Here is an 11,769-nt window from a genome sequence, read left to right on the forward strand (position 1 = left end):
TTGCAGAAAATGCAGGCAATGTTATCATGCATTTTGTGTTTCTTTCTACTGAAGATTTTCCTGCCTGTAATTGCATATTTGTAAAACAAATAAGCAAACTCATTTTATTGAATTCATATCTATTCCTCTGAACCTGCTCTATATTATTTAATTCCCAGTTAAAAAAGCCTCAAAACCTAAAATCATAAAATTTTTTAAACAGTGTAATGTAAATAATATAATTAATTTACAGACATTAGAATCTTACAGATTTGATGAAAAAGAGTTTGAAAATGGTGGGTTTTCTCTTCTGTTTATCTAATTTTTAAGCCAAGTATTTGGGATCAGGAATTTTGGGTCCTGTTCTCAGCTTTGACACTGAGCCCATGTAGTAGGCAATGTCTCAGAAGATTGAATGTGCAGGTAGAATTCGCATCTCTTTCTGAGGTCAGACCAACAGGTGCCTTTCTTTGGCATGTAAGAAAGGAGCATTCCCAATTATTTAAACTCATAAAAAATTATGTACTTTCCAGTAAAGAAAAATGTTTGGGGAAAGACAGGCAATATATTCTTCAACAAATCCGTTTTATTTTTTTCATTGCACCGTGACATCTCTCTTGGCCTGCCTGAAGTCTCAGTCATCATTTAATAAGATAGTCATGGGGCTTGATAATTTTTAGACAGCAAATATTTAATTTTAATGGCTCACGTTCTATCAAAACCAACTGCTTTGCCTCCAGTTTTAAAAAAGAAAAAACAAAAACACATACCAATCAGTGAATTTAATCAGAGGTAAACAATACTCTCAGATCAGGCCAAAAATTCTTAGACATGTGAACCAAATACTTACCTAAATTAGATTAACTCCTCTCTGATATAACATAGTTGACCTCAATATTCAGTATTAGCAACCTCATTATTTTTATTTAGTCTAAGTAGATAAGAATTAGCTCCACAGATTTTACTGGCCCAAAATTTATGAGCATAGAGTCAGCCTCTGAGTGAAGTGCAGAAACAAGGACAGCCAAACACCTGCCACTTAGAAGCAAACCTGGATCCCTTTTCAGGTGAGGATAATGATAACTTCTAAAAAATGTCACAAGCTTTTTGCTGTACCTTATGGCTGAAAAAGAAACACCAGAAATTAATTGAAGTAACTCAAGACTTTAAATAAGAAGACTGATTTCGGTTTCCACCCATGAATATTTTTGCCAATGGAATTTTAATTCATTCTGGTGGAGTGTCCTTTCTTTCACTTCCCTGTACTTTGGCTGACTCCACTAAAATTTGGGTGACTTGTTGAAGGGGCTGCACTGGGTTTTGTACAACCAACAGTCCCCATCTGTGTATAGGGAGAATAAGCCAATGCACAGTAACCTAGTATAGATACAAAGCAGCAGTAGGAGGTGTGTTGGGAAAGTGGTGGATGGGAAGGGAGACACTGGTGTTTTCTAGGCATTCACTGGGACACAGAATTCCTCTGGAAAAACTCAGGCTAGCCATTGGGTCTGCACTATGGATTTGAGTCTATCAGCTTAATCATCAAATTCTAAGATTTAACTGAAATTGAGCAACTGTCATGCATCACACATTTTTCCTTGTGTGTCAGTCTTTGAAAATAAATAGCTTTAGTTCCCCTCGAAAACACTAATTTCACAGGCTTTATCAGTAACCTTGAGCATCAAAAGCGCTGAATGGAAAACCCTCAAAGGAAACATTATTCTGTTGAAATTCTTCACTTAAGTAAAGAAGTTCAAACATTGAAAAGCTAAAAGATTATTATTTTTCCATACTAAAAGACAGAAATTGTAAATGTTTTTATTCTTTTCAATACAAATTGCAGAGCCACTACAGCTAGTGACCCAATTATTCCAAAAGGTCTCATTTTTTTAGAAAATATAAATGTGTTACTAAGAAGATTTTCTGTGTGATTAATATCAAAACATGAAAGGCAGATTGAATTTATTCATACATAGGCATTTACACACCTCAGAAAAGGGAAGTTATTTAGAAGGTGATAGAACTGCAATTGCCATTTCAACAACAACAACAAAAAAGCAATCAGTGAGAATAAAACAAGCTCAGTCTGCCAAAATGAAGATTTGGAAGTTAATCAAATATCAACTTAGCCAGCTTGTCATGCTGCTATGTGTATCTGAAGTTTCAAAATTGTTGTCACTATTGATTTCTAAAATTACACTACAGTTCTGTCTGTAGTCTTTCAAAATGAGCAAAGTGTTTTCCAGAGCAAGCAAATAAAGAATGAAAAGGCTAAATTCTTCTCTGCTTCCTCTTTGCAGGGTCATAAAAATCCTTTCTCAGCTATTCTGAAATTCTGCATGATTTGCAGACCATGAATTGACCCCAAGACCAACATTTTGATTTGTAACTTTTATTTTAAAATTAATGTCTCTTGAAATCCTCATAAAACCAAAATATTATGCACTACTGTGCACTGTGCATTCAAATAAGTATTAGGCAGGAAAATACAAATATAAAGCTGTTTTAAATAGAACCATCAATAAAAGATTTCCACCTGGATCACATTCCTGTAGCAAGACAGATGGCAGTTTTAAGCAGATATCTCTACACCCTGTATGTAGAGTTCAATTAGCTGTTTTAATTCATTATACTGTTGCCATTAAAACATTGATTTTGCATGTTTGTCTCATTCCACTCCTGCTTTCCCATTATCTCTGTCTCATGCTATATGCTTCCAAAATCTTCCAGCATTCTCTCCTTCCCATTTCTTTTCTATTTTTTAATCTTTTATTTATGTCACTCCACCTGGTTAGTCAGTTGAGTAAAACTTCTGCCTCTAAGTACCTGAAAATCTCCAATTGATTAAACAGAACACTTCTCATCTCAGTATATCATTGCCTACAATTATTTTGCCCAAAATGGGCACCCTTTCGTTTTTGATACCTATCAAAATTCTAATTTAGCAATAGTGAGAAAGTTTATTAGGTGTTTTCTGCATAATTACTTTAAGGCAATGCTTCAAAGCTCCTACTTTTATTTTAAAAACACACTTGTTAAAATGTAGACATATTAAATGGCCTCAGGGTACAAGTTTTAGTAGTTCATTTATGCATTAAACTGTGTGTTCAAATCTGCACCCTTGGCATTAGTAGGATAGAAACTTTTGCCTTGAGTGGTAATACTAATTGGACCACCAGCTCACACTAGAGAATTCTTACTCCTCACATTAAGCAGAGATTAATTCAGTAGGAATTTTAGTCTACAGCTTTTTTACACTTCCCTGTAACTTAAAAGCAACTCCTCTGTAGCATTCAGGATGGTAAAGTACTTATTGTGAATCATGATGGGACTCCGTTGCACTTGCTTCTCATGGAGTAGGCCCATCCCAAGAAGCAGAAAACACACAGAGATCTCCAAGGAGAGCCATACCCATGTGAATTTGCTATGAATATCCACTCATATGCAGGGATCTATGAAGGTGGAACATTTTTTCTCTGGTTTATTTGGCACTGCATCCCAAGAAGGTGTTGAGCATCTCTCAAGGCACATTGGTATGGGCTGAGGAAACTCTTTGGGCAGCATCAGGGGAGCCTTACTGCATTTGGATTATCAACCAAGGGAGAACAGAAAAGGGAGTTTGTTGGGAACACAGTTTCACCATGGGGTAGCACTGTGGGTGCATTCTGGTAAAGACTTCAGGGCAGGGATTTCTGCAAAAGCACCACCTCCCCACTATCCTACCTCTTCCACATCTGCCTGGAGATCCTGGCCCACCCCACACTCTGCAGAAGACCCACTGCCTCCAGCTGCAGATCCCTCCCACTGTCACCAGAAACTGTGCTGCTGGTCCCTAAGTCTTCTCTTGCTGCTGCAAAGGACCTTGGAGAGGAAGGCGTTGCTGCAAAAGCACTCTAGCAGGAGAAAAACACACAGCCAAAATCAAAGTGGATAGATTCCGCTTCTTTCCTTCATGGCCCCACTCAAGCTCTCAAATTACCATGGTGACTCTATTCCCAAGGTCTTTCCTTCAGTCTCACACCTGACCATCATCTCAACTGCAGTGTGTCCTTGCTAGTAGTCTCCAAATATTGGATCTTGTCTCCACCACTACACCCAAAAGCATTTATCACAATTCTGCCTGGACTCTGAGAAAGAAAATATATGTTGTTCTAGGGGGAAAAATCAGTATCTGATAGGGTTATCTTTTTCTTCCTCCTGATTTTTATTGGACAAACAAGTGAAAGAGAGCATTTTAATACAAAGATCAAAGTTTGTTTTCACTGATGACTAAAGCAATCATTCTCACATGTACTCACATAAGTACTAGCACTTCAAAGCAATTAAGCTGTTCACTGAACAGAAAAACTATTCTCTAATGTTTTTAGCAATTAAAGTAAGACTGGCAGAGTCCAAAACATAATGATTAGGTTTCATCATTTGAAGAAAGGTTTAAAGAAGGTGCAACTGGTTCTTTTAATTATTCTTTATTAATATTTATCTAACTGTACAATTCTTCTATTTGTTAAATGCAGTGAATATTTTATCACTAGTTCATTATAAAAATTTTTGCATTAGTGCCATCATTTTGCTTTTCATGTTTTACAAGGGTTACAACTGACAGCAGCAAAAGTGTGATACACTGCTCACACCTCCTGAACTGAGCATTTACATTTCACATGGGAACATTAAACTAAACCATCTATACGACTGTTACTGAATTAAACATTTGATGCTTTAAATGAAGGGACAAAGTGCAAGGTGTACCTCAAATGAACACAGCTGTGAAGTCAATGTGATAGCTAATACAAATTCAGTGTTCCTTGGTAAGCTCTGCTTGTTCCTTGTGGTTTTCCACTGATGATGAAGAATGCTCTGTAAAAACTAACAAAAGTGCAAGTCTCCATGGTACCTTACAAATATAAATTACCTTTTTTTGACTCAGTGTGAGTGCCTGCTTAAGAGAATAGGAGGATTGAGTTAGACATAGCAAATCTTGAGTAAGACATAACAAATAAACAGAATGGCAATTTGCTACTACTTTCTGTATTGCATTATTATTTTTCTCATTTTACGTAATTATGTAGATCAATAATGGATAACCAAGTTTTGGCTATTTTGCTGTGTTTGTTTTGCTTTTTTAAAAAATTCCTGCTCTGCAGACAGATTCAATTTTTCATTTCTTTGGCTGTCCAGAAAGTGCATTTCATAATCAAAAGAAATTATTAGAGATGAAACAGAGTATGCTATCCTCAAGGACATAAAAGGAGCATCTGTAGACCTGGATTCAGAATTCTCAGTTGTACAGATAACAGTATTAGGAGTGAAAATCAGATGTAATGAAAGCAGTTGTGGTACAATTGCAGTTTGAGGTAGCACAAGTATGAGGGCCAGTTTTGGGAGCGAAAGGACAGTGTAGCTACTGCATTTAAATGGGGTTTGATGTTGTTTTGCAGAAAGTGATGTATGGCAGTCACAAAACCTACTGTCAAAGCATAGTCAGACACCAGCAGAAACCTAGAAAGGTGCCAAGCATTAAGACTCTTACCCAAGAGGAGCTTGCAAGAGATGTAAATGTGCAATTTTACCAAGCAGTGGTCAGTAGTAGCTTCAGAAGCCTCCACTACAGTTATTAAACTGAGAGTTACAGTCCTGAGAATGGGTTTGTCTGGCAAGGAAAAAGAAACAGGAGAGTAAGAGGAACAATACTTGAGGCGCTGGGTTTCAAGTTCATCTGTATATGTGAACCATCATACATCTATCCTCTTTTTAGCTGCATTTTCTGAGAGTAATGTTGTCATAAAAGCCATTCAGAACAAAGGATTTTTTAAAAACAGATGCATTTTGTCATGTGAATATCTTTAGTATACTTTGGAAGCTCTTATTGCTTATAATTAGTGTGGGGTAAACCATATGGTGAAGCCTGTAACAACTATATTCTGTGGGACTTTTTTTAAAACATTTTCTTAATATACTACAAGGTAAGATGTTAATCATGTACAGCTTTTGTGTCATTTGGTCATAGCAGATTCCTAAAACTCCTTCCCAAAAACATATGCTAAATTTACACTCTCATATAGTAAGATTTATTCCTGTACATTTAGGTCTGGAAGATAAGCATGGTAAAGTCTAGAATGCTCTTCCCATGAACCCTGTGAGAAACAAATTTAGTATTTATTGGGATGAAGGAACATATCTCTGTTTTTTTCCCTTTTTTAGAACTGTAAGGAAATACAAATAATTCAGAGCAGGAAAGAGGCTGAGCTCTGTTTGAATCCAGCTATCATAGAACAAAACCCATCTCTTGCAGACAAATAAAACCCATCTAAACGAGTTTAGGAAAGTCAGTAGCTCTCCTACCACAGAAGGGTCACCATCACAGCTTCCAGGTCCTTAGAGAGGCCTGAGAAACAGGGATGGCAAATCCTGTTCTAGAAGGATGGTACCTGCAGGTCTCTACTATGTATCAGATTTGTCTTCTCATAAAAGGCTTTTAGGAGCCAACAGAGTGCAAGCTATTCATACTCTGTCATGTCTCATGAGTACAAAGCGTAGACCTTGGAGGAACTGGTCCCCGGGCAGATGATTTGATGGCCAGGCTCTCCCACAGGAAAAGGTTCTTCACATTGCAGAGCATTCTGAACGATCTACAGATGTAAAGGCAGAAATTAGGCAGGCTTTGATGAGAGGTAAGTTATAAAATAGTTAAGCTTCTAAAAAGCAAGATGGAAAACTCTACATTTTTACTGACTTTTATCTAATTTACTCCATAATTTTTAATCATTATAGTGTAGGGTCCATAAAGAAGAACTGCACTTTCAATTAGGGAGGTTTTTTAATATTTAATGTTGGCTTTCCAATGCTATATACAGTGTAATAGTGTATAGTTAAAATTAATTTAATCTAGTAGAATTTGAATTTGGCAAAAATGCCAGAAAGATTATACTAGAACTGCAATAACAGTAGAAATAGCATTTTTGGAAGACTGAAATACAGTGTTATACCTAAGAGTGTTTCCAATAGCTCATGCTCAAAAAGCCATCCAGATAGTGAAAAATGCAACAGAAATAATTTCAGGAGGAAAACGAACCAATAAATATTCCACAAACTCTCTCCATCTTTTTTTCAGAGATTATGATGACAATTAGGACAGTATATAGAGTTTCTCTGATATTGTCTATGGATGCCAAGTCTATATGCTCAGCTGAGTTATTCAATTCTTAAAATGCATTATGTTCAAATCACATTTTCTAAAGTGGTTTTCTGTTAGATCTACATCAAATGAAAGCCTTTTTGCTGACTTAAATGTAATTCAGTTCATCCTTGTTGTGTCAGGAGATGTTTTTATATATAAGGGGAAAGAAATGAAAAAATTAAAAAAACCCAAAACACTAGTCATCGTGAGGGTTTTTTAATATCATCAGCACTGCCACAAAGGCAGATGATAAACTGCACACTATTCAGAAGAAAGAAATAGAATGAAATTAGCATTGAATTACTCTAGATTAATCATAGCTTCGGTTTCCTGTCATTCCAGAGAAAATAAAAGCTTGGTCTTTCAGATTTTAATGTTTTCTCTCAGATTTTAACATTGCTTGTAGTGAGAAGTAAGTAAGAAGTCCATTTATTGAAGGAAGAACACAGGAATATTTTGGACTGGTGGGGTTGCTAAATTTTTATCACTGTTTCTAACCAACAGCAAAGCTGCATTGATGACTTGGATCCAGATGGTTAGCAATGTTAATGTTTCACAATAGTAACCTAATGAAGCTCTTTAGTGCTGGTGACAGGTAAATGCTTGAAAGGTTTATGGCAAGGGAAAAAAACTTCATTAAATAACTTGAAAATCTGCTTCTTTTTGCTTTCATAATTATTGCTTTTTATAATGGCATAATGGAACAGCAAAGCATAGTTGAAAAAAAGGCTAGAAAGAGGAACTCTCTTTGGAGCTAATGGGATGTACAGAGAGATTTTTATTTTTTTTACTTCTTCTAAGATGAATAGCTAGTTAAAAACCATTAAGCCTCTCTCAGACTTAAGGGGAGAATTTACAGGTCTTTTTTATTATAGCTAGTGTCTGCAGGGACCAGACCTAAAACAGAAGTGATGAAGATTTTTCTCTATGCAAGTGGAGAATAATAGTTTCAGGATTATTTAACTGAAAGAAGATAGTTCTGGGATCCCTCACGTGAGCTTTCTCCCTAATCCTGCTTATCTGTGAAGACCACAACCAGAGACTTGATGCTTTCTTTGTAATGAGGGGAAAATCTGATGCCTGACTTCTTCAAAAGTCAGGAGCCCAGTCCTGCAATGACTTGGATGTTTCTGGAAAAACAGGTTTTCAGTAAATTAAAACTTTAACAGGTTATGTTTTTGGTGTTTTTTTTGTTTTTTTTTTTTTTTTTTTTTTTTTTTTTTTGGTTTTTTTGTTTGTTTGTTTGTTTTTTTGTTGTTGTTGTTTTTGGTTTTGTTTTTGTTTTTGGTTTTTTTTGGGGTTTTTTGGTTTTTTTTTTTTGTTTTTTGGGGGTTTTTTTGGGTTTTTTTGTGGGGTTTTTTTTGTTTGTTTGGTTTTTTGTTTTTTGTTGGGGTTTTTTTGGGTTTTTTTTGGTTTTTTTTTTTTTTCTTTTTTGTTTCTTTTCATTGAAGGAGGTGGAAATTGGCTGAAAAGAATATCTGGAAAATTTTCAACTTTGATCAGAAGTGCACCAGGTTTTGTCAGCTGTTTCCTTTTCCAGTTATAAAAGAAGATAGACTCCACCTCCCCAAAAAAGGAGCGCAGAAAAGATTGGCTGAAAGATATTTTTCCTGTCAATTTTTTTAAAAAAAGTTGAGTTGGAAATTTCACTTTAAAAAAGAAACCATCTACTTCTGTTAACATTTTCTACTGTCAGTTTTCCAAGCAGAAGCGATTAGGAAAGTGTTGTCAGTTTCTCTGTGGGTAGGTGGAGCTAGTGTACCTTATGCTCCCCTGCAGCATCACTCAATGCCTACTTGAAGCTGGTAGCATTAATGGATCACATAGCAGGACTCAGATATTTAGATGCAACCTGCCTCCAGCCTCTGCTGGAAGAATGAACCTCAAAAGTGTTGGCTAACACTGAATTTTTGTGTTTTCACCGTGTGACTGATAAAGCAACAAAAGAAATCAAAGGATATACAGTTATATCCCATTGCAGGTACACAAAAACAATAGCAAAATAGGTAACAGTAAAAGGGAAGCAACTGAGGAAAAATCCATCAATCTGGTAACTGTAGGCATTGCTGAAGGCACACAGCCAATGGAAATGGAGTAAGGTATATAAATTGTGTGGTGGGACTGAAGCAAAGAATTCTAGATGCAATTTATTTAGATTGAATGCTATTATGCAAATAAAGCATTTCATTGCAAAGCAGTCAAGACACATTATTCCATTTCCTGCTGCTAAAATAGAAATTATTCAGCAGTTGTTTGCATAGCATTATGGAGGGAAGGTATACTTCGGCTTCAACAGCTCTTGCTTGATTTGCTGTTATTATTTTGGGCTGTACAGTCCAACTCAAGACTGTTGTACAGTCCTGATTACTGTACACAGGAACACTATTCTTATTTTCACCTTCAATGGTTTAAGGTGGGAAAGCATTATAGACATTGATATTTGGTTGATTTGTGAAAAAGTCAAGTCATAATCCTCTTGGCTCTTTTCCCAGCAGTCTTGGTCTCTTTTTGAGGTTCTCCTGGAAGGAATTCTGTGGTTTCATACTAAAGCCAACATTTCATTTCTCAGTTTCTACAGATCAAGTGACGAGATGTCATGTTTGAACCCCCTGAAGGCTGAGAAGAGAAACTCTGACTTCCCCACAGAAAATTGTGAACTGCAGTTTCTTACTGGCTGACAACACCTTTGATTCAATTTGTATGAAACTCAATTTACTTATTAAAATGGACATTATTGTTCAAATATTAGAAACTCCATTTCTTATATGTTCTAAGCTGTACAATTGTCAGATTTTTATGGTTTAGATTGTAAATGTGGTTTTCTCTGGCTAATTATTGGTATTATTTTTTTAATTTTGATGTCTTAAAGGCCAATGTACTGTATCATAATAATATGAAGGACGTATTTAGCAGGTGTGAAAAACACTGTATACAAATGTATATTTCTAAAAGCTATTTTTATGATTAGCACGTTTTACTGTTTCACCATATTTAGAGTCAGGTGATATTGCACTTCTTTGTTTACCGCTTAATTCAAACAAGACCATTTTGATCAGTGCCACAATTAAATACATTGTCTGGTATTTCCCATTATTTTATTCAATTTATTTGTCATTGGAAATAATTACATTTTGGAACAGAATAGCTTCTAAAAAGTGAAAATTTCAAAATAAGAGAGCAATCCTTGATAAACTGTAAATTGCATCCTCCTGTAAATCCCTTTCTCCAGATAAGCCCTCTCTGCAATGCCATTCATCAGACAGTTGTTACAGCTGCTCTTGCAAATCTCTAAAGGCAGTTTGTTGCTACCATATGGAAAGTCAGTCAGCCTCCTGTCTAGCCAGGAAAATTACTTATAGCCTGCCAATATCTGACAGTCTGAGTTAGCCTACTTATTACTCTTTATTTTCTGGCAGAAGTCTTTCCACCTACAAACTCCTAAGGCACTCCTACAAGCCTGAAGTTGGAATAATTAATTATTACAGATGTCATAGGGGATTCTCAGGATATAATTTCTTAATAAATCCTATTTCCTTTCAAACAGAATGGATGCATTATTTCTCTTGTGTTACTGAAACATTAAATGTATCAAAGCATATGGGCACAAGGACTTCTTCCCCTATAAAAGTACCAACTCGTTCACCATCCCAAAGTCAGACCTCTTTAGCATTGCAGATGACATGAAACAAGGAATATGTATTCATTCATCTACATCTTTATGCTAGTGGTACTCATATAGAAAGAGACATGTCTTTAAAGTGATTGCAGGGTAAATAAATTATTTATTATCTACAGCTACCCAAGAGGGAAAGGCATTAATTTAGGAAGTATTTTACACAGTGGAATGGAGCACAGACCCAGCTGTGTGCCAGTCTGCAGCACTGAGCCCTGACCAATGAGCTCCATGACCTGGGAATCTGCTATTTTGGATCACCCAGCACTACAAAGATGAACTCTTGCCCTGCCCTTTCAAATGTTCTTTGTAGGCTGAAAACAAGAGAAAACAAAACGTACCAGGGAGACATTTTAAAAGATCTAACTTTAAATTTCTGTTTTAAAAAGCAGTTTCTGAGATGACAAGTTCACCTCAAGTAGTGCAGGTGTAAGTGAATGGGAGCTCAAGGTCTCTAGTCAGGTTTCTGGCATGGGGACGACCATCAAAGAAGGACTGATATTCTTCAAAAATTTGGAAGAAAAACATACATTTGAAATTCAATTATCTATTACTGAGTGAGATTTTTTTCACTAGGCAGCTATGTGACATTGTACTCTCAGTTATGTTTATGTACCTTATATTTAGCTCGTCTTTTGTGTGTGGAGTTACATGGTTTCCATAAGTGTTGAGTATACCTAGGTCCTAAAATAAGGAAAGACTAGTATAGGTAGTTACACCTGAGCATAAAGAATTGCAGCTTCAGAATTTATCAGGGCGACTCTCTGAGAAAAGTGCAGCAAAAAAATGTTACTCCTCTGTAAGTGAAATGTTAGGTCAAGTCAGAGGGTGAACTATTTCTCCACTTTCTATCTCTTGGTATAGGTTATAAACATTTTTAACTGTAAAAATGCAAAAAGAATTGCCATTTTGGGATTTCTGTCTTAAGCTGACAGTTAAAAAA

At 36.0% G+C, this 11,769-nt stretch overlaps 1 protein-coding gene across 3 annotated transcripts in view; it reads left to right on the forward strand.

Moving 5' to 3' along the window:
* Positions 1 to 11,261, forward strand: part of RALYL (RALY RNA binding protein like) — a 376,147-nt gene extending 364,886 nt beyond the window's left edge. For all 3 annotated transcript variants that reach the window (XM_083879489.1, XM_083879490.1, XM_083879491.1), the window contains one exon: positions 9,723 to 11,261. In XM_083879489.1, coding sequence (XP_083735615.1) covers positions 9,723 to 9,740 — 18 coding nt within the window. In that variant the 3' untranslated portion in view covers positions 9,741 to 11,261. The remainder of the gene's footprint in view (positions 1 to 9,722) is intronic.
* Positions 11,262 to 11,769: the final 508 nt, after the last annotated feature.

Source organism: Zosterops lateralis, assembly GCF_965231275.1.
Source record: "Zosterops lateralis genome assembly, chromosome: 1".
NCBI classification, from domain to species: Eukaryota; Metazoa; Chordata; class Aves; order Passeriformes; family Zosteropidae; genus Zosterops; species Zosterops lateralis.